The sequence below is a fragment of the Micromys minutus genome (assembly GCF_963924665.1).
Source record: "Micromys minutus genome assembly, chromosome: 1".
NCBI classification, from domain to species: domain Eukaryota; kingdom Metazoa; phylum Chordata; class Mammalia; order Rodentia; family Muridae; genus Micromys; species Micromys minutus.
This window is the reverse complement of record NC_137969.1, coordinates 92442735-92466579: the sequence shown is the minus strand read 5'-3', so window position 1 is coordinate 92466579 and position 23845 is coordinate 92442735. Positions and strand designations below refer to the sequence as shown.

At 46.4% G+C, this 23845-nt stretch overlaps 1 protein-coding gene across 1 annotated transcript in view; it reads right to left on the bottom strand.

The window, feature by feature from the left end:
* Positions 1-23845, bottom strand: part of PTCH1 (patched 1) — a 53194-nt gene that overhangs the window by 13429 nt on the left and 15920 nt on the right. The window contains exons 3-17 of the mRNA XM_080936047.1: positions 22520-22709; positions 19580-19649; positions 19373-19464; positions 17813-18011; positions 17394-17515; positions 16480-16627; positions 15507-15638; positions 15040-15195; positions 14122-14220; positions 13541-13666; positions 9175-9293; positions 8192-8594; positions 7465-7774; positions 2222-2364; positions 26-209 (exon numbers count right to left, since the gene is read on the bottom strand). Of these exons, the coding sequence (XP_080792173.1) occupies positions 26-209; positions 2222-2364; positions 7465-7774; positions 8192-8594; positions 9175-9293; positions 13541-13666; positions 14122-14220; positions 15040-15195; positions 15507-15638; positions 16480-16627; positions 17394-17515; positions 17813-18011; positions 19373-19464; positions 19580-19649; positions 22520-22709 (2493 nt within the window). The remainder of the gene's footprint in view (positions 1-25; positions 210-2221; positions 2365-7464; positions 7775-8191; positions 8595-9174; positions 9294-13540; positions 13667-14121; positions 14221-15039; positions 15196-15506; positions 15639-16479; positions 16628-17393; positions 17516-17812; positions 18012-19372; positions 19465-19579; positions 19650-22519; positions 22710-23845) is intronic.

The following is a 23845-nucleotide window of genomic DNA, read 5'->3' as shown; positions in this document are numbered from 1 at the left end:
CTCTCTGAACAGGAGTGCTACTTACTTCTCAGCCTGGTCTCTGGCATGTAGTCAGCTTTGTCGTGGACCCACTCTGGTCGGTGAGGCCGGATGTTGGCCTGGGAGGCAGCATAAGCTACGGGGTCATTGCTGACCCAAGCAGTCAGGTAGATGTAGAAAGCGCTCGGATTAATGATACCATCTGCGTCCACCAGCCGCTGTTTAGTCAGCTACAAAATGGGAAGAACAGAGGTCATTCAGAGCGGGCTGTGGGGTAAACACACTCCTGCTGGGAGAGCAAGGCTTTGTACCCACATTTCCAACAAACAGTAGAATACCCATGCCTCTGCAGAGCCCCCAGTCCCACAGGAATACCTTTGATGTCTTTCAAAATACACTTTCTGGGGGATGCAATCACCAGTGTGTTTACAGCAAACACACAGTTCTGCAGATGGCCCAGGAATTGGCTGAACCAATTAAATCTGAATGCTAAAAAAGACTGTCTGCAGCCAAGGCGGGGAATGAACAATCTGGAAAAACATATTTATAGGAGGGGCAGGGGGGAAACCTGGCAAGCATCCCTATCCACGTCTGTGTGCAGTTAACCTCTGTTGTTAACACTGAAGGAAATACCACCCAGTAAATGGAAGGAGCTATAAAATAAAACAACATCTGTATAAATTTTGCGAACACAGCCTCTGATGACCTGTGTATTCAAAAAAAAAAAAAAAAATGCCCATTGCCAGAACAGGGAAGACAAAGACACATAGCCAGGGCCCTTCTGAGAAATGTCACTTCTGCACCTTGGTCAGATTCAGTGGCCACATCTGCTCTCTACAGTAGGTCTTGTGGACTTTGCTTAGGTCAAAGACACGGCGAGACGCAGCGTGGATTATATATATATGGTAGATACATCAAAAAAAAAATTTCCTGTTTACTTTAGACCCAGGCCTCCTTCCAACGTTTGGTCTTTCTTAACAAATGCCAGTGACAGGAGTTCACAGAGAAGAGCGGGGAGGGATAAAGAGAGTGGAAGAAACGGTTGGGGGGGGGGGAGAAACTAGACGGCAGGGATCTGGATTCAATTAATCCGCGGGATCTCTAACAACTGTAGGTCCTCAGACCGTCTCTGGAATTACATAGCACAGCTCCTGGCCTCTACACATGCAGCATGCTCTTCTTTCTCCCAGGAGAGGAAGTGATATCTCAGTGCCTGGCCCCGCCATAGGCATCCCTTAGGCTTCCCCGCCCCAGCTATCCTCTCAGGCGGGCCGGTCTGCTGCAGCTTTGTTGGGCACCGCAGTTTGTTGCACGCCGCTATAAAGCCCCACACTCCACACTCCACAATGACTCTGAACGATGCACTTTGTAAATCTGTCACCTTTAGTGCCAGCGGAAGGGAGAGAGGACAATATGCAGAGCTGGCAAGAAGATCACTAACGAGATGTTTTCTGGAAAGTAAACTACCAAGAGTGAAGAGGCCCAGGACTCACCTCCCCATATCCAGGGCGCAAAAGCGCCGCTGAACATGCCTGAGGAAACCAAAAGGGCTATGCTAGAGTCTAAGTACTTCACATACAGAAAACTAGCAAACAACGGCTTTCATCACACTGTGGAGGAAGCAGCATGAGGTGCAGGGATGTTTCCATGCATGCTCTTATTTGCTGTACTCGGGAGCAGCAAGCTGCTTATATACTCAGCATCTACTGTTGGGTCCAAGCTGGCCCCAGAAAGCATTAAATAACAATCACATCCTCAGCCACTCTAGGGACTTCTCTTATCTTCTAAAGCCACCCACCGACCCAACCTCTGTCCAAATAATTGTTCCCCAAACAAATCCATCGCCCCATGTCTCAACATAGCTGAGACCACCACACTAATGTATTTTCATATAACACGTTTCAGTACTAAACTCTGAAAGCCCAGAGCGGGTCGGTGCTTCCCACCACTGGGAAAAGCCAGCAGTGTCAGCACTGTATTCTGCTCATTGCTAATTGTGTTTAGAGGCAACACCGGTCCCCTTGCTTGACAGGCAGGGAAAGGGAAGCCTTCTGGATAACTTGAGGTCACACGGCTAGATGGTAGGATTAGATGGCTCAGAGCCAGCTCAGGTTTCTTCCTACCGTCTCCTATCACTCCAGGTCCTCACGAAACACAAGGTGGGATTACACACTGCCAGCCCAACTTCCACGGGTCAGCTGCCTAGACGTAACTGATCAGTGTCCTGAAACGTCGGGAATACCTGACTGATGTCGATGGGCTTCTCTCGGCTGCCGGTCTGCACCAGGAGTTTGTAAGCGAGGACCCCGTCATCAGATCCATTTTTGTAATTGTTTGGCATGATCCTCCCGGTTTCCCAGTCACTGTCAAATGCATCCTGAAGTCCTAGAAACAGAAGCATGTGCAACATGTTAAAACATGGCCCAAGAGCCTTGGTCCAGCGGGATTAGGCGGAGGACAGCAGGCAGGACAGAGCACTTGTCTGCAGCTTTCCTCTCACTTAAGGAAGGACTCCTGATCGATCTACTAGTGAATGAACTGTGGTGCTAATCAACTGATGCTAATCAATCAGTGCTCAGAGGGGAGAATAAAACACACAGGCTTTACTTAAACTAAGGAACGGAAGTCCAGGAACAAGACAGATGGCTTAGAGCTGGCTGTTCTTTCAGAGGATCCAAGTTCAGACCCCAGAACCCACTCCGGGAGGCAAACAAACTGCCTGTAACTCCAACCCCAGAAGTAGTAACGGTCTCTTCTGGCCTCTATGGGTACATAATACACACAAACCAAAACAAATCTTTAAAGGGAAACACACAGGCAGAAGGAAGGGAGTGGAGGGCATGGCAGTTCAAGCCTTTCACTGCAGCACTCAGGATGCAGAGGCAGGTAGACCTGTGAGTTCGAGGCCAACCTGTTTCACATAGTGAGTGAGTTCCAGGACAGTGGGGGCTATACAGAGAAACCCTGTTTCCTTTGAAAGAGAGAGAGAGAGAAAGAGGGGTTGGGGGGAGATCTCACTATGTATCTCTGCCTGGCCTACAGCTCGACTTCACTACATACATCAGGCTAGCTTGGAAATAACAGAAATCCACCTGCCTCCCAAGTGCCAGGCTGGCTCAGACCTCCATCCACCTCCTCCCCCCTCCTTCTTGACTATTCCAGCAAGAGAAAGCATGGGGGAGAAGACACATACCATACCCATTAACCATTTCACGCCACCCAGGGAGCAATGTCAGGGAGCTCCTCACCAAGACCAGAAAATCTACCCAAAGCAGTAAAATCACATTCAAGCTCCCAACTTGGCTGCCCCTGGGAACACAGCTCTGTCAACCCGATCCATCTGTTTGACTTGCGCAGCTCATACAGGCTGTGGGGACCTGCTGCCAGGCCGTGTAAAGATCACAGCCAACACCTATTCCCTCTCCTGCTCTCTTCCTCTCTGCCACCCTTTCTCCTGAGTGGAAGGGTGTGTGGAGGAGAGAGAGCACAAGGAAATACCTCACAAGGAAATACCTCACGGGGGAAATTTGGATCTGTTTAAGAACAGGAAGCCACGGGCCAACACAGGGAAGCTCTGTGGGGGCTCTGTGAGAACAGATGACAAACCGCAAGCCCTGGGCGGGAAAGAGGGAGCCTTCTGGGCTTGGGGGATGGGCGAGCCCACCAGCTCACCACACACAGCTGGGCTTGGCCGCTGTAATCAAAACCATCATTATGGACCTGACAGTTTGGCTACAGCTGTAAAGAAGTAAGCATGCTGGAAGAGAAGACAGGGCCCTGGTGACCCAGACTTGGAGCTAAGCACTGCCTGGGGGGTATTCTCCCCAACACCCCCACCAGCCTTGCTGCTCACCAGTCACCTCCCAAGTAGACCCCCCAAGTCCCAGATGCTCAGGAGACCCCTGCATAGACACATCTACTCAGAGAGATACATTTTACTCCACTTCAGGACATGCTTGGGCACTTCAAAAACTAAAACAAACTAAACAAACAAACAAACAAAAATACTCCGGTCTGTGAATGCTTAGCACAGTGAGGTGTTTGGGACTAGGGACAGGGAAGAGTTGGAGCAGCCCTTGTAACAAAAGCCTCCCTTCAGCATTGTTATGCTGTGGGTATTGTTTTTAGGAAGTAGGCAGGGTCACCCATGAGCCCAGGGTAGAGGGACCACCGGGATGGCAGTCTCCAGTCTCAGACAGCTATTCACAGTAAGATTTGCACACAGTGGCAGCACTACACAGATGTTATTTTATGACCCAAACTCTGGAAAAAAAATAAACAGAAGAACAAGGGCTCCCCCAACCCCCTACAAGAGTCCTGGTATGTTTTCCAAGACAGGAGAGAGGGGTGCTTTTATTACTTCAGACTTATGTGGTCCCTCTTAACTCAGTGCTACTCCAGGCAGTCCACCTTCAGCTGCTACCCTCCCGAGAGAACAGTCATCATTCCCATTTTACAGATGAGACGACTGACCCTGGTGACAGCCAGAGCTAAGCTTTGAGCCCAGGCAGCCTAAAGCCAGGTAGGCTCCACAAGTATTACTCGTTGTGGAAAACCCACTCTGAGTACAGTGTGCTGTTACAAGTTAATTGCAAAGTACATGGAAAATACCAGATGCTTAGCCGAGGTACCAGCATCATCTGGTGTCAAAGTGGGTAACCAAGATTACAATTGCAAAGGTATATTCACAGAGACGTCTGCAATACCTAGGGATCTGCATGTATGCCCTGCCACCGCCTTAGAACACATTTTCTACAAATCTGGCCCCAATGTGCTCTACAGCTGAGGGTCAGGGACAGTAAAGTTCTTTCACGACCACTTTAGTATTTTCTGACTGACCACTAAAAATGTCAACTTCCACAGGCTGGACACCAAACACTTGCCCCTTGGATGACATTTACATTCCAACAGTTTACATTTCAGCTGCAATTCTCTCACTAGAAACACTACATGGAACATTATTTTGAATCTAGGCTAAAGGAATTACTCAAACATATAAGCTACTGAAAATGAAACAATGTATTTCATTCATATAATTCATTTTGAGTAAAAAAACGAATAACCTCTCCCCCTCTGTACACGAAGCAGTTAGATTTCAACTCCAACTTTACCATAGATGGTCTATGAGAGGTTGGGATATTGTTTCTCAAAGGGAGAGTGCTGTCCTGGGTTCTAACCCAGGGACTGACTTTCAGGATGGCTTGTATTAGCCATTAAGTTTTTTTTTTTGGACTGAAAAAACAAAGTAACTACTGGAGTGTGGACAAAGACCAGGGCGCTGTTTAAGGAACTTCAAAATGACACACAAATATTTGAAAGGAATGTTCACAAAGACCCAAGTAACCACTCAGTAGGTCTAAATAATGCCTCTACAGGTTAGAGCCCTGGTGTCTGTGACCAGTGCTCTGTAGGACTCTGAAGGCATTACAGTTGCAGGGCTGCTGGGATTCTACCATCTGAGCAAGCATGGACACAACAGTCTGACTGGTGCTGTTTGCTTAGCAACCAGAATGTGGTTCAAATATACAGGTTTCTACACAGGTCTTTAAAAGGGTGACCCTCAAGTTCCCAATCTTGGCCTAGGCCTCACCAAGGGGAAGACACTGGAGGGCACACTCTGCAAACACCATCCTCCCCTCAGCACTGCAGACTTCTCTGTCATTTGTGGCGAGTTATTTGCATGTCTTTGGTCAATGTTGGGGGTGGGGGTTGGGGGGAGGCAGAGACTCAACAGTTCTGCTCTTTGTTAATTCACTACTTAAAACAAACAAACAATGCCTTGAGGACCAAGAGTAAAAAAATAAAATGTGGAGAGAATTCCAGTTAATTTTCTGGGTTTCCAGGGCTGTAACAATAAAGTCATGCTTTCCCCACCGTCCCCCAAACAAAGTTGGACCTGGCGCACATAGACAAGCAAATTCTAGTCCCTGCTCAGCACCAATTCCAGTCAAATCAAGCTGCCTACCACCTAATGCAAACTTAAGGGGGATCTTTATATACAGAGTACTGACTTAAGACAAAAAGAGGGTGCTTAAATATGTGTTTAAACAAGCCTAATTAAGTGGGAAATTGAGACAGCAACTGGGATATTCTAAGCCAACAAATACCAGAGTCGAAATCATTTGGGTACTCCAATAAAAGCAATTTTGCTTGAATTGTGTGGATAATGGTCCTGATTTGTCTACTGTGATTTGTGCATGTCAACATGAACAGATGTTTTGGGAACCACTGAACGCCATTCACAGTCAGTCAGTGTGTAGTGTATAGACCGTCTTACATCCCCCCCCCACAGCTGACTAATATTTCCTAGAGATGTGTCTAGGATGGTAAAAGGCGCTCGTCACCAAACCAGATGAGTTTCATCTCCAGGACCCATATGGTGGAAAGAAGAAAAGTTGTCTTTGGGTCTCAATATGTGTACTGTGGTGCACACACACCCTCACATACCAATCAGCAGATAAAATGGAGAAGGGAGAGGAGGGGGGCAGGATTTGTCCCTTTGTGAAACAATGTGATGTAGCTAGGCATTTTTAAGTTCATCAGCAAAAGCAGGGTGTGAAGCTCTTTGGAAGTCAGTGGTGTCTATGGTCAATTTGAAGGGTGAAGCACGCACACCATTTTAGTGTTGGATGACGGCACGTGGAGGCCCAGGGAGAGCAAGCTAATCTCTCTGCTTTTCCACTCAAATTTGCCATGAACCCGAAGGATATGAGTGGGATTTTAAAAGAGGGTCAAAAACACACAACAGCTGACCCCAAATCCACTGCTATTTTAGCAGACAGCTCAGAAATCCCACCAAACACTCTTAATTTTCACCTGGCCACCCAACCAGCTGCCACCCGGAAGAAAAGAGCAACGGAAGCATCCAGACTCCCCGTTTCCAAATGTCTCTCTCCACTGTATGTTCATGAATGAGCTAACAGGCTCTTGCTCAGACAGTTACAAAAAGCCAGAGCTGGGGGAGGTGGCCAGAGAAGTGGGCTTCATATAAAACAAGACTGGAGAGGCGCTCAGCATTTACGAGCATTCACTGCCCTTGCAAAGAACCTGGGTTTGGTTTTCAGCACCCATGAGTTGGTTCACAGCCACCCACAATTCTAGTTCCAAGGAATCCAATGCTTTCTTCTGAACTCCGGCATTCAGCACATACATGATGCACATACATACATATATGCAGGCAACATACACAGTACATCTTAAAAAAACTAGCTGGGTGTGGTGGTGCTCGCCTTTAGTCCCAGCACTCAAGAGGCAGAGGCAGGAGGATCTCTGAGAGTTCAGGGCTAAACTGGTCTACAGAGTGAGTTCTAGGACAGCCAGGGCTATATAGGGAAACCCTGTCTCAGACAGACAGAGAGAACAATAAAAACCCATGTTCTTCCATTACCACACAACACCCTCATATGGTAGTCAGAAAGGAATCATTGAGTAAGACCCCAAAATGACAGAGATGTGTAAAGCAACGGCTGCCTGCCACAGCCCTACCTTGGAGCCAGTCTCTGAAGTAATGCAGCCACATTTGGGGAAGTTGCTTGTTCTCCTCCAGCATAACATACTTCACATTGCTGAAACTCTTGTGAAGGTCGTAAAGTAGGTGTTGGATATTTGGGTAGTCTGCTTTCTGGGTGACTATATACATGTTGTAGAAAGAGAAGTACTTGAACTGGGCAGCTATGAAGTCATACTCTCTGGTTTCCCGGGGGACAATGTCCGTGAGGTCCAGCCCGTCTCTCACTCGGGTGGTCCCATAAAGGCTGACCCCCAGCAAGCCCAGGAAAAGAAGGATCACCACAACCTGTAACAAACAAAGGAACACTGGATGAGACCCAGAAGAACATTCCCGATCCCTCCTAGACCGGTACCAACCGATTCCTTTATTCCTTTCTACGTAACAGCCCAGGCTGAGCATGGCAAATTAGGGAGTCGGTCTCCCAGAGGGAAAAACGTAAAGCCACGCTAAATCTTCGTTTTAAGCAATTTCATGAAGAAGAAAAGTGTTTACAAAGTGGGGAGCTTAATAGACTCGTATTAATATCTGCTATATGGAACCTTCCCCTGTAGGAACCTGCTCATCGAATGGTCCTGAGCTTTTGCAGTTGGCCTCTGGCGGACCCGTCCCATAGCACACATGCACATGGTGATGGGTCCAAAAGGTGCCAACCGTTCGCATATCTTTCTTCAAGACAGGAAGCCACACACGGTGGAGGGTTACCTTGGCTTTGGGTTTCAAGAGGAAAGGAGCATAGTGCTTCTCTGCAAACGAAGAGAGAGTCCACTTGGTGCAGGGGGGTTCAAGGCAGTGGAGGCTGGAGTCTGAGAACTGGGAAAGCAGGTCCCTGGTGGAGCTGGCGCTCTCAGGGCTCTGACAGCTGAGGGTGTCCTGGGTGACGGTGACAGGCTGTACAGAGATCTCGGAGCGCGGCTCGGCGGTAGTGTAGTACACATGTGTGTGAGGGTCGTACTCTGTGCGGAGCTGAACGGTGGACTGCATCGTGATGTGGGTTTCGTGGGCGAAGCTGTGGCTGCTATAGGGGGGTGGGGGGCTGTACCGGGTGTTACTGTGAGGCTCTGTGTAGGCCTGTGGTTCAACTTGAATCACCCTGCTGACACAGGGGCTGAAAGACAAAAGGTGAATGTTCGCACTATAGGGTGTAGTACATACATCACCTGGGGTATAGATGGCGGGCAGAGGGCTTGCACTTCTGCTGAGGACTAAAGCTACCCATTAGCTCTGTAAGCATCACCTAACTGCTCCATATGGAGTCGTAGCCGAGCCCAAGCCAAGGCGCAGCTGATCCTGAAATGACCATAAACCCCTTCAAAACCGTTATCGCCAAAGGACAGAAAAACTAAAGACAAAAACCCACCATCCCGAATGTGTTCTAAACAGGTAGTTCTCAGCATTGCTCTGCTCCAGGCACCCAAAACAGTTCACTGACGAACAGACACAGGTTTGTAATGAGGAAAATGACCACATGTAGCAGAATTTCTGTAAGAGGCTTCTGGGAATATTCAGGTGCAGGATGGGGAAACTGTGGGAGCTCTAATACCATTACCTACCTCCATCATAATAACCCAAACCCTGTTAGCTACAGTTCCTTTGGAAGAAGCCCACAGACCGGAAAGTTTCTCTAAACAGTCTTTATATATATACATATCCCAAAGAATAAAGGCCTCTGGCACCTGAAAACATACCTTGTGAAACAGCAGAAAATATCCAATCTTCTGTCCTCGCGTCTGTATAAATCCATGCTGAGAATGGCAGGAAAAATAAGCAGGACCATGGCAAAGTTGAACACCACCACCACGGCAGCCTGGGGCAGAAGAAGAACTAACGTCACCAACATGCTTCCCAGGTGGCTTGTTGCTTTGTATTCGAAGATCGCTTTTAATAAAAATGTATGTGTATGGGGGTTTTCCTGAAGGTGTGTGCTCATTGTGTGCATGCAGTGCCCTCCGAGTCCAGAAGAGGGTCTCAGGTCCCTGGGATCACAAGGGTGCTGATACGTGTGCTGGTATGTGGGTGCTGGGAACAGAACCTGGGACCTCTGGAAGAGCAGGTCATGCTCTTAACCACTGAGCCAACTCTACAGTACCCCATGTAAAGATATTCTGAACACCACTCTCTTACCACCCTTCTGCTGTGTAGGAAAGCAGAGCTGGCAGAAAAACAGAGGGTGGGCAGCAGACAGTAGACCTTCCCATCGTTAAGTGTGACTAAAATGGGAGAACCCCAGACGTTACACAGGCTGGAGTAAAACCAGTACAGACTTACTAACCTGACCAAGCTACCCTCACCACAAAGCCAGGCACAGAAAGGACTTGGAATGCTTTACTCAAAAAAAAAAAAAAAAAAAAAAAAAAAAAACCACACACACACACAAAACACAAAACAAACAAACAAACAAACAAACAAAAAACCAAAGAGAAACATTCTCCTAGAATTCGTCTAAGAGATTACACAACCCAGATCAATAAGCTGCACGTAAAGTCGATCATGTCACCTTAAAAAAAAAAATGAAATAAAATTTCACACGTGTCCCCCGAGGTTTTTAATAGGCACATTCCAAGTAGCCCCAGCCCCGGAGCAGCTTGTGGGGGGTGTTAGTGAGTAACAGCCAAGGTCAAGGAGAGTTAAGCAGAAAGAAATTCCAGTGTGTGATTATAGCCCTGTAGAATAAATAAGTACGAATTCAAAAGCTGCTCCATAACCTAGAATAAACACAGGGTTAGGTTCTGCAGCACTTGGGCAAATCTCCTGCTGACCTAGTAAAAATCGCAAAATTGGGCTGTTATTAGGCAAAGCCGACAGGACATCCAAGGGCAGCCTGTTCTGAGTAGGAAAATCGAAGGAGAATGTTAAACAGCCAAGATAGTCAGAAATTCGTTTAAAAAGTAAAACCTCTTAGTAAAGCTTTCCAAAGGCAGCCTCTGAGAACTTTGCAAAATCGGAAGATGGGCTGCGGTGAGGGAAGGAGGCCTAGCCACCGCTGGTACCGCTTCACAAAGGGCTTTTTGAAGGAAGTGGTGGGGGTTTATGTTCCAGGTGAAACAGCAAGCCAGGAGGGATGCCCTTCAATAAAGGGTCCCCTGTTAGGTCTGCAAAGCCATAAAATAGCCAAGTCTTCTACATACCCCCAACTCCTTTCCTGGGTGATTGTAAAAGAACCTCATCAGTTCTCACAAAACAGGTTAACTACACCTCAGATGCATGTGCAGGGCTCCGAAGACCTTATGAAGTAGCAGGTGAGTGTGAGAAGTTCCCACCAGCACTGAGACTGGAACACTATTGAGGACACACATCCTCTTCTCTGGGACAACAATGCCTTCCCAGTCTCAAACAACTCACGTCCCAGACTGAGATGTTCCCGGCTGCTTGAGGCATAGAGGCTATGAATCTTAGGACACTAAGGCAAGGAGATCTCTGAGCTCCACAACCCAGATCCAGGTGTGGTGGGACACACCTTTAATCTAGGATACACCTGTTGGAGACCTACTTAAGGACAATGGAAGAAGGAAGGCTCCCTTCACCTTCTTGCTTTGTGGAACTGAGCATCTGCTAGATCCTTGGACTTGCACTCATAGCTGCTACCGACTATTATTGGGGAGTTGGACAACAAACTATGTCACCAACAAATACCTCACTATATAGAGACTACCATTAGTTCTGTGACTCTAGAGAGCCCTAGTACAGGTTCCCCACATTAGATGTGTGAGTACACGGGTACGCTGCATCTTCCCAGGAAAAGTTCTGAATACAACCAATTCCCAGCATCCACATACAAAGCTGAATAGTCCTCTGCTTCCTGTGTCTCAAATCCCAGCACTGGGGTGGAAACAGGAAGCTACTAGGAGCTTACTGGCCAGCATGCCCAGGTGACTGAAAAGCTTCTGGCTCAGTGAAAGACCCTTTCTCAAGTCAGAAAGCAATGGAAGATCAGACCTGATCTTCCTGCTCTACACTCACACATTCTCTCCCCACCCCGCCCCAGACACACACACACACACACACACACACACACAGAGAGAGAGAGAGAGAGAGAGAGAGAGAGAGAGAGAGAGAGAGAGAGAGAGATATTTAAAAAGCAGCCCTTGATCATTAGAATGGGTAAAGGTCTTAGTTTGGGGGTTTTCACCGAGGAACTAACACCACAGTGAAGGCTGATTGAAGGTATTTGGGAGCGGGAATCCTACCATTTAAGTCAGGGTAAAAAAAAAAAATCTCTAAAGTTTCACAAGGAAAAATGCAAATGTTACACACTTCATTATGGCACAGAATTTCTCTGGAAGCCCTGACAGTCCCCCATAATGCAAAGAATTCTTTTTTTTTTTTTTTTTTTTTTTTTTTTGTCTCTGTAAGGTGCTTACCTTGGGAGAACTTAGCGTACTGGATTTTCTAAAAGGCTATCCTCAAGGAAAACTCAACGTAGCTTTCAGAGACCACACCGTGGGATACCAATAAGGGAGGACAGTTTGCCTTGATGAACCATCAGTACTGAGTGGAGAGGAGAGAGAGAATGAGGGAAAGAAGATGTGTGGGAGCTGACAGGGCAGAGCTAGGAGCACACAGCAAGGGGACAGGCAGTGGGAAGGACAGCATCAACAGAGAGGGTCCTATTAATAAAACACCCCAGGACCATCGCCAATCCAGAGTCAGCTGCACACGAGCAAGGGCACACACAGAAGAGCATGCAGCAGATTCACGCCTGCGGGAAACAGCCTCCGGAACACCGGTGGTACCACCGAGGCCACTGTGAATCTTTCCCCTATTTTTCCTGTTACAAGGCACTTGGCTAGTTTCATTTCCTTGGATCTCTGTCCAGAAGCAGGTTTGAGTCCACTCATGAGCCCACTGTTATCTCTGTTTTCATCAATGTTTATGACAAGTCTCTTTCTTTCCTCCCCAGGAGTTGGTGCTGTGACTGACAGACTCTCCTCAGTCTCAGAGCTTACCCTAAATGTCAAGGAGGGCTTGCCCCTTGCTCACAGTAGGCAGGGAGACGAAGCTCAGACACCTAAGGGATTGTTTCTACTAGTCCACAAATGTGTATTTAAGAGTGCAAATAGGAACACAAAAGATGCCATTTGTCACTTTCTCTTCCTGGTCCTAGTTCTTAGCACCTGAGCAGTACAAACTTAACAGTTTCGTACAAATACATCAAAGTGATTTCTTCAAGCAGCGGGCTGCCTCATGAGTTGTAGAGCCTACTCTAAAAAATAAAATGGACACAGCTGTAGCTTTAAAGACCTGATGCTAATTCAATTACCTTCTACCGTGTCATCAACTACGTGAGAGCCTGCTTCTTCTGCTGCAGTGGCCACTCCTGGCTTGCTAAGGACTACCGAAACTATGAGGTATGGCCCATGGCTGCTCCTCTCACACCTGGGAACAGACTCTTCAGGCTGATTCCCTGGGCATGAGAGGATTGGGAGGGAGCAAGCAGATGGATGAGGCCCACAACACAGCCTCCGCACACAGTGAGTGCCAGGCACTCTAAGCTGGAAACAGCCTAAGGATGAGTAAGGAACCAAAGGAGAGAACGCAAACGCCAACAAAGGGAAAAGTGGTGGCAGACACGAACCCCCAAGAGATGCTCCTGCAGGATATAGCCAAGTGGCTAACACACCATCATACAGTATGAGTGACAGTAACTGTCAGGCCCAGGGTTCAAAACAATCCTATCTACATCCACCAGTAGGGTCTTCTAAGGCCTTGAGGTGGGGCTGGAGCTGTTTAGAGAAGGGAAATATAAGTTGACTGGAAGGGGAGTAGTCTAGAAGTAGGGGGCAGCCAAGGAGAGCTTTAAAGAGTATCCTTGAGCTCGCCGATCTAAACTGCACAGTACAATTCCACATATTAACAGCTCCTGGATAATAAGGTCTAGGAAGGTAAAGAACCTTGGAACTGGTTTTGGAAGGAGCACCAAGGTCATGCCTTGAAGCACCGAGACCCAAACGCTGCTGCCATGGTCTTGATTTGTAACCTAAGTGCTGTCTCAGGTAAAGCAGAGCAAGGGTGCCGAACAGCCAAGCCACAGGGATCTGCCCGCTGTAAACTCACCTGGAGGGAGAATGCTCGCAGCGCAGGAATAGGAATTAATGCAGCCATGAAGAAGGCAGTGACATTGCTGATGGAGGTGAGGGCCACGCTGGCTCCCGTACGCTTGAGGCATTCCCCAGTCCTGTCCTGGGGATGACAAACCACAGTGCTGAGGGCTGTAGTCTGTACTAGCCGCCCCTTAAAGCACACTGTGGCGGTTTCTAATACTTGGCTGTACCATGTCTAAGGAACAGGGAAATGTTCCAACAATCTTAACCCCCTCCAACACCAGGTCCTGTTGGTTCCTCCTCCTCCCTCATGGTCACAATGTTCCTCATGGTTACCATCTCCCCAGTTGGAAAGCTCAAGATAGTGATGACTTAAATGCAAATTCACAGCCAAAGAAAACCACAGAAGCAAATGTGGGCTTTAGGAGCATGAGGTACTCTGCCAAGACACCTACATTTCCACAGGCATCTCTCATAGTAACATGTCATTTGACTTAGGGTCGACCAGATGGTGGGAAAAACTACAGGACAAATGCTAAAGAAATGAGAGGGCTCTGAGTGACTCCCAAACATCATGCTTTTCCTTGCTGTTACCTCAAATGGAATCCTCTTATTCTGTCCTGTTTCACTGAATGCATGGGCCAGGAGAAAGACATCGTCCACACCAACACCAAGAGCAAGAAATGGCAAAACCTACAGAAACACAGGCAACGAACGACAGCTTTAGCCCGGTACTCACTCAGGTAAACACTGAAGCCAGTGCCCTGCAGGTGCTAACAGAGAGCTTATGCCAACTTTGTGGATAACCTACTTATCTGATGGTTAGCATCCACAAAAATCTTTCAGTTATGACTCAGATGTGCTTATAAGCTTCTATTTCTGAGGTCAGGGTACAAGAACTTGTTTTAGAATTAAAAGTGAAAAGCTAGTTAACTCATAACTAAAGCTTCCTGGTGACCCCTGGACCAACATCAGTGAGAAATGCTGAAAATTTAAGATTGTGCCTTCTAGCAGACTGGGCCTAGTCACCTTTGTCTTCAAGGATTCTAACACCTACTAGAGTTTGGGAGGCAGGGTTTGAGTAAATGATATAAACTACTCTAAGTGAGTGTCTCTATCTACCGAGAACATCCCGGGAATTAAAAAAAAAAAAAAGCATTATTAATGTATGTATATATACACGTGATATGTGTGCAGGAATATGCCGCCACGTAACTATATGAAAGCCAGAGGTCAATTGTATAGAATCCTTTCTCTCTTTCTACCTTTGTGTGGGCTCTCAAGACTGAACTCAGACCACCAGGTTTACATGGTGAGTGCCGTTACCCACAGACCCATTTCACTAGCTCTCCAGGCCTTTACCCCATAGACCAGATGGGTCTACTGAGAGCCAGCCCTCCCCTTTCCCTCACAGAAAAGGTTTTACAGACTCTTCAGGTAAGAGACACAAAGGGGCTGGCGGGCCAGGAAAAGTCTTGGCCAGAGGGCAGCAATGAATGGCCCCTGAAGTACCTGAGTTGTCGCAGCATTAAAGGAAATGCCAATCAAGGAGCAGAGGCCCAATCCTGCAGCCACTGAAAGTGCCACCAACAGGACACCAGCCAACCCCACGGCACCCTGGGACTTGGAGCAGTCCCAGCGCAACATGGTTAAACAGGCATAGGCAAGCTGCAAGCAGAATGATTGGGGGAGGGGGACAAAGGGGAATCAGAGAGAGAAAGGGGAGGACACAAAACAAGAGCCATTAGAATGTGTAACGATTCTAACGTTTCCCCCACCCATCCAAAGGCAGAACCAATCAATCCCAACAATAAAACTTAACACTATGAACACCACACAACAGGGTAGGGACCACTTCTAAAATCCTTCCAAGGCTGAGCCCTGTCTCTGCCTTGGGCATACTTGTTTATTGGAGGCAGTTAAAAACCAGGTTCCGTTAGAGTGAAATTACAAACAAACCCATGGGAGCTCAGAATTACCATGAGTAGGTAGCCACTGGCCACTCGGATGACGCTGACATCAGAGAAGGATTTTAGAATGTCGTCCAGGGTCGTGGTGGTGAAGGAGAGCACCTTTTGAGTGGAGTTTGGGGCAACACTTTGATGAACCACCTGTGGTCACAAGACAAAGCTAAGTTCCCAGAAGGAACCAAAGGATCAAGAGCACAGATTCAGGGAACACGGCCATGTGCCCCACACAGTTTGCTGATACATTAATATAAGGTCCCACTTAACTCAAGTGGACAGAGGTGGAGGAAAGAGAAACCTGCCTCTGACCGTGGAGGCTGTCCTGTTACTTTGTAACTCTAAGGTACTTCTCTACTCCACAGCCAGATGACTGTTCCCTTAATCCAAAACAACTCATTCATATAAATTCCACCTCCCCCCACTTCATTTGCTGGCCACTTTCAAAAGGTCACGGGCAGCTCCGTAGAGGTCACTGCTTGGGAAACAAAGGCCAGCCTCCTGTCACATGACCTGGCCGAGGGGCCTGCAGTTGTGAATAGATTCTGTTTTGCTAATGTTTTCCAGACACCTTTTCTTGTTCATGCAGTTTGCCCCCCCCTGCACTGTTATACCTAGGCTCTTCACAATAGTTACTAGGCATGTTTCAGAGAACCCCAGCTAAGACTGAGTGCCTGTCTTTTCAGACAACTACTCCCAAGACTTTTGATGGCTGAATAAAGAAAATCAAGCTTGTATCTCATGCACTGCTCAGAAGTATAATCTGTATTGAAAAATTAACCTAATGGAGGCTGGGTTCAGTGGTGTAATCCCAGCAATCAGGAGGCTGAGGCTGGAGGACAGCAGGTTCGAGACTGCCTGGGCTGCACAATTAAAGCTAAACAACAAACAAAATCCCACTAAACCTAATTGGAAACCACATTTCAACACTTGGAAAGGAAGACTGAACTAAATTACAAGTTGTCCAGATTTCTAGGCAGGGGCTCACCTCCACATAAGTCCTCTGCCACGCCTCCAGGATGGCGGCTGCCCTGTCCTCATTCCAGTTGATGTGAGAGACATAGTCGTAGCCCCTGAAGTGTTCATACATTTGCTTGGGAGTCATTAACTGGAACATGGTTTGCAGAGCGTGAGCACTGTGTCAAGGGCAGAAGATAGGTCAGCACTGCCAGCAAGCAGTGTGTGCCATGTGAGGTCCCAAGCAGGCGTCCCCAACTCTCCCTCAGATTTCTTCCCTCCTTGGTGTGCACATGTTTCCATTCAAACAAGACCAGGGATGGTTATTGTATTTAATAGATCGATGTACCATATTAAAGGTGTAACCTTACAAACCTTTTACAGATAGACCCCAAAATTAAATTAATAAGCAATTTCCTTTCTCAGTTCCTATTCCAAGAAACAGGAAGGAGAGGGGAGTAGATTAGCTTGACCAGATACACTGGGTTCAGCCACACTTTCTCTGCAGAAATCCCAGAGACTGTCCCGGGGGAGAAACCTCAGACAAAACACCTGACACTTGGCTGAAGTCCTGGCTGCACAGAGGCTAACTGTTACCTTGCCTGCAGTTCCCGGTCTTTGACTCTTTAACAGTGCGTGACACCGATCAGATCTTACCCCTCGACTCATACACACACTCATACTGGATTTTCTCGTCCCATTAGTCTATGTAAGGGGGCAGAGCTTCTAAAGCCTTGAATCAACAGCTACGACTCTGATGAAAACTACAAATCCATTCTAGGAAAAATTTGCCCCCGAGATCTCTCTGCAAGCTGGTCTGGTGTGCTAATGTCATTCCCTGAGGCTCAATGAACTTGGACAGCTAGCTAAGATTTATGTGAGTTCAAACACCCACGTACAAGAAAAGGGGCACAAGGATAGTGTGGGGGTACCGTGCTAGCTTACCTGACGAGTTTCCCAGTGGCGTTCTTGACGGTGCCACCCACAATCAGCTCCTCCTGCCAATGCATGTATTTCCTAGATAAACCTTGACATCCACCGTTCAAAACAAGGGCCACATCAAGAGGCTGTGATGAAAAGACAGTCACATCATTACGGGAATTAGTAGGCAGGTCACATGCCTCGTTAAGATCCAGTGCGTTAAGGTCTTGTTTGTTTCAGAGAAGACATTAATAACAAGGCTAATGAGGGTTATGCTAAATCTTACAGCAAAACTTAGCTCTGTGAACAACCTTAGTTCCATACACCAGATTAAAAAGGAACAAAAGTTGTGGCAAATGAAATCTTCAAGATGAAATCACAGCACTGTAAGTGAAAACAGAAAAGGTTCCCCTCCCCCACCCCTGCGCTCTCTGGAAACTCACTTTGGTTGAATTTTTGTTGGGGGCTGTGGCAGGGCAATCTGGGTCGGCTGGGTTGAGGCAAGGCCGATCCATGTACCCATGGCCAACTTCAGCTTTATTCAGCATCTCCTCCCAACTGTCCACTTGGTAGTTTATTTTCTTTAACTCTTCTAGGAATTCCAAGGGGTCAAAGTTTGTCCACCGTAAAGGAGGCTTACCTCTGTGAAAGAAATTAGAGGTGAGGCCATGAAAAACGTGTCTCAGACAGGCAGGAGGGCACAGGGCTGCATTTGTGTGACACAGGCTTATTAACAGCGAAACCCCGGGACTTGAGGATAGAGGAGAAAGTGTAAAAGTTCTTTCCCAGTAAAGCCATTGGCAAACTTAAGTCTGGAAAAGAATCCATGACTGAAGATGGCAAGCAGAGCTTGCAAATTAACAAGGGAAAAAAAGAGACAATCTTAATCCCCTAATACTGTATTTAATATCTTTAAAAAATTAGCCAGTGGGGGGAGGGTGTTCTTCTAAGAAGAACAGCAAGATCCAAAACTAAACACCAAAAGAATGAATTACAATGTTATATTAGCACCTGCCACCCTAAAAAACTGCCTTTTAAATGTGGCCAATCCAAGTATTTGATCTGTTACCTTTAACAGTCAATCTTATGAGCCCCCCTCTAATAAGCTGGCAGTGGGGTGGCTAAGCCCCCCCATGGACTCCACCATCACCACCATCACAGCTACTCCACACACACACCCCCACCCCACTCACTTTGGAAATTGTTCTGTTGACAGACCAAAAAGGCTTTTGGCTGCCTGTTATGTGGTTCAAACCGTACTGTAGCTGCTTAACCAGGCTGAAGTCATTATTCAGAGTCTCCCAACCAGAAAACACAAAACCCCTTATTTCCCATCTAAAACTGTACACTGAAGGTCAGGGATGGCCTCTGCAAATTGCTTTTGCAGATATGTGCGGGCCAAGACGGAAACAATAACCCAAGCACTAACTCTTGCATAATTAGCTGAAGAAAGTCTACACCGAGTAACTATCATTCTTTAAATGGTGTGGTGCATGTAATTCCTAACTGCTGAGCTACCAAACATCCCTTATCATGGCCGTTACAGACAGCACATTCCCCTCCTTAAACATCATTACCAATGCTCAGAAGTAGGGTTAATACTTTTGTCTGCAGAAAGATCTTTAGCTGAAGTATTTCATTGTGACAAGTGCCCAGTAATAAATTCTCTTCTTATGTCTGCGTGCTGGTGTGCGTAACCACAAGCATTCTATGAAGAGTTTTTAAAAAATTGTACAACTGTGCAATGATTTGCATTTTATTTGCATATAAATAGGTTGGTAAAAGTGAATGAAATCTAATGATGCCTACAGAACTGTTTCTGAAAAGAGGGGGGAAAAACATTCTGCTGAAACCCCCTCCCCCCACCATTCACTCAAAAAAAAAATGCGCATGGAATTTCAATGTTTTTATTTCTTTTCCAAAACTGAAACGGAATAAACAAAGATAAGCCACACCGGAAACTGTTACAGAGCGCGGCAGCCGGACACTGAGGGTGTACTTACAGGAGGTACGCTGTCCCCGACTGGAGCTTTGCTCCTTCCCAGAAGCAGTCCAAAGGTGTAATGATTAAGCAAGGGTAAAGGTATTCTATTATCTGTCAAATCAAAACAAAAACAAAAGCAGGAGTGAGGTGCTTTAGGCTGACACTCGCCGCCCTGGTGGTTTCTAGAAATTCTGAATGCTTTTCCCCAAACAGGAAAAGAACATACCTGATCCATGTAACCTGTCTCTGTGATAAGTTCCCCTGATTTGTAGCACAAATGTTCCAACTTCCACTGCCTATTGGGATGGATGGTGGAGAGGAAGAAAAAAAAGTAAAACAAACCACTTCTTACTGCAATGAAATGAGCTTTAAAACAGGAACAACAGGTCTTATCAAAAGGCTGTAATTTCGATCACGTTGAAGCGTCTGTCAAAACCAGCAGAGCTTTTGCCAGCAGAAAGCCGGCAAGCCCCCGCTTTAATGAATAGATAACACAGAATCGTAATTAACATGCGGGGTGTTTATGTAAATGAATGCTACCCAAGTACTTGAAGTCTTGTTTCCATAAGTGTTCTACCAATAATCTTGTTTACACCGTTAATCTGCTTTTCTACACACATTAAACAACCTGCAACAATCCCGACAGAATTATCACAAATTCAAAATAAGGAGAGCTTGAGTTAGCCAGGCGAGTGTTGGGATACACTCAGGTGAGGCTTGGCCTTTGCTTTCTTACTAGCAGATGTCATTTTTGGTCACGTTTGAAACAGACTTTTCCCGTTCTAAATGCCATAAACAACCTCTGCCAGGTACGCCGGGATTCCCCATCTGGTAGACATAACATTAAATACATGGACCGTGAATTGGTTTGGTTTTAGTATCGCTTAGAGTGTCCTGTAAACCCATGGCTTTTTTCATGTGTTTAGGGAAAGAAGCTTTACTCAATAGAGTAAGATGAGGAAATCAAGGAAATCAAAATCAAAATCTCTCTCTCTCTCTCTCACACACACACACACACACCAATGGTTGTTTTATTGGTCTCCTCAGGGAGACCTGACTTCTCCCAAGGGCATTTTTTTATATTTTGCAATTTCTTCCCTAGGCTTCCATTTAGGATTCCCCCATCTTTCCCTCAGAGCCCTTTCAAAATTCTACCTTCCTGCTAAGAAGCTTTCTTTGCCTAGTGCTGGTGAACACAACCATTTTGTAGAGCCCTGGCTTTAGTCTGACCTGGTACCTGGTGTACAAAGGCACTGTCTAAGCCTGGCTTTGTCTGTTTCTACCTGTTCCAACACCTGTGCTGGCTGTATCTCTCTCCTTGGTCTCAGGACTAACGTTACCAATTCATTCACCCACCTATCTCCCTCCACACACACTTATCACTCCACGGATCATGTAGGTGTATGTGTGTTGAAATCTCACACAAACGCACTCACACATACACACATGCACAATACCCAACATAAGTAAGGTCTTCAGTGCCATCTGATCAGCTAATTCTTTGCATTTGTTTTAAAAAGGATACGGCTGGGGCTGAGGAGATAGCTCAGTGGTTAAGAGCACTGACAGCTCTTCCAGAGGTCCTGAGTTCAAGTCCCAGCAACCACATGGTGGCTCACAACCATCTGTAATGAGATCTGATGCCCTCTTCTGGTGTATCTGAAGACAGCTACAGTATACTTATATATAATAAATAAATGCATCTTTAAAAAAAGAAGAAAAAAGGATACCAATGATCGTTCACTGGGCATGGATCCAGAAAATGGCCTTTGAAACCTGGTTTGATCTTTGACCTTGGACAAAAAGCTCCATTTGTTCCCATTTTTTTTCCCACCTAAAATATGCAAGTGCTCACTATACAAGGCTTCTCTCCATGTCCATTTTGGCTTATCTCGTAGTACAGGACCTTAAATCTCCTGAAGCATGTCGGTGACAAGTTCTGTAGAATAAGTGGGTCTCGGCGTATGTGTGTGGCATGACCTTGGGCAGGCCAGGCTCTTCACAGGGTGTCTGACTTCAAACTCTGCCATCTAGACCAGACAGTTGCTCTACACTGTACACTGTTGACGGGAGATCAGTTCCCAAAAATGTCTCATATTTCTACAAACATCTGCTCAACAATGAGCTGGGTATGTGTCTGGCTCCTATTCTAAAGTAACAGACAGTAAGGATGTGTTAAGAAAAAGAAAAAAAAAATGATGTTAATTTTGTTTTAAAACTCTATTATGAATCTACCTCACTCAGACATCCCAGAGAAATTCCCCAGAGAGGCTCACTCCTCCATTTGCTTTGTGACCTGTCAGAGAACTGAATTCTTCCCTTCATCGTTCCCCTCTATCTCCCTCTCTGCCATACCCATTGCTGACTAAGGCTATCCAAAACCTAACTGCTCCAAAGAAAGGTTCAGTATTCGATTTAGGGAAAAAAGTATCTTAAGTAAATGAGACATGGCCCAGGTAAGAAGCCCCACCCCCCAAGAGAATGATATTCACTTGTGGACCACACCCAGATACTCATTCAAAATGCATTACAAGGGCTGAAGAGAAGGCTCAGAGGTTAAGAGGACCTGTGGCTCTTGCAGGTTATCTGGGTTAAGTTCTCAACCCACATAGCAGGCAGCTCACACTTTGTAACTCCAGTTCCAGACTGCCCATGTGTGGTGCATAGACACACAGGCAGACAAATATTCACACACATAATCTTGACATCTGAAAGGCACAAGAACCTCAAGCTTTTTGACAACCAATATGGTGCCAAACAGGACACTCTAAACCATGAAACTCCATTTTATGCACAAAAAATAAGTATTAAAATATTAATTAAGCCACACTGAGATATAAGTCAACTCTGTCTTCAGTCTTGAATCTTGCCCCCAGTGTATTATTACCTACATGGAAATATTCCAAAATAAAAATTTTAAATGTCTGAGATACTCCTGGGTCCTAAGCACCTTGGATAAGGAACTTTCAATGTGTGGTATTTTGCTTTTAAAATCTAAAAGCAAATTAAGATGGGGAAGTGTTCAGTGGTAGCACTGTGTATTATCTATAAAACCTTGGGTTCTAAAGCTTAACAGAAAACTGCTGGAACTAATTTAATAATCCAAAGCCAACATTATTTATAGAAACAAGGGACCTACTCACAGGTGATACAGGGCCTTCCTTACCTGTTATACATGTAGACATGCACACGGCTGGCCTGGAGTGCTGAGTCCAGGTGTTGCAGGAGGGCCTCTGTGGTCAGGACATTAGCGCCTTCTTCTTTTGGAGTCTGTATCATGAGTTGAGGATTAAACATAGCCTCTTCTCCTATCTTCTGACGGGTATAATTTAATTCTCGACTCACTCGTCCACCAACTGACAAACACGGAGAGGTATTCGGTCAGAACACAGCTCACCTCAAATCTGTGTTGTCTCACTTGGAACAAACTGGCAACGAAACCCGAGTTATAGCAGCAGTGCTGGCTTTGCAAATGGTTAACTGTAAAAATGATTGTAAGCTCAGGAGTTGTCTAGGCTGCCACACACCCAAATCTACTAAATACAGTCTGACGGACACCATGTGTCTAAGGGGGAAGTGGGTGTGAAAACTCCATACACTCTCTCCCTAAAGACCAGACGAAAATATCACGTTAGTCTCTTTTGCTTGCATAAACAGTGTGAGCTGCAGCACCTTTCATGACGGCTTCAGTTTACACTCTTAAGTAGTCTAGCAAAGGTAACACAGAAAAGCTACTCCTCTGTGTAGAAAGCCACAGGAAGATGATCACTGTGTTCAGAACACAGCCCGTGGGTAGATAAAGACTGTGATTCAACTCAGAAAGACCAGGGGAACTCCATGGCTGTTGCAGTCAGCCTGGTTCTGTCAGAATCACCTGGTCAGGATCCAGAAAACACAGGTGGCAGGTTCTGAGTCACCTGGAATGCATCCTGGGTCTGCAAGCTCCTAGGTGACGTTAAACCTGCTAGCGAGGCCAAGAAGGCGCCCTACCTACTAAGCCCAACCTGGATCTCCTACAAGTTGGCTAAAGCCAGGCGTGCTGGCTAACCAGGTCCAGTCGACCCTAAAAACTATTTTTTACTTTGGCTCTCCTTTCTGTGCACTTATATACACTAAGTTTTGGGAGCATGCTCAGAATGCCACCCCCTGCGCCGAGAGGCTTCCTGGGAAGACAGCGAACTGAGGATCTGCCTTCCTTGTATGCACGCACGCATGCACACACACCAAGGCTAAGGAAGCTGGTCTGAATAGTTCCCAAAGTCACTGATAAGTTCAGTTTTCCTGAGAAGCCGGCCTCAGGCCGTAACTTGGAAAGAACTCAGTGATTGTCACTTTCCCACGAGGAGGAATCCTTTTTCTTCAAGTTTAGTATTCAAGGACATAAACATTTGGTTTGGGAAAGTAAGTAAAAGTACTGAGAACAGTGGGGTGTTTGGTTCTCTTGGCATATTTTATAAACAAGGGGGCAGGCTAAAAAGCAAACAATGCCCTC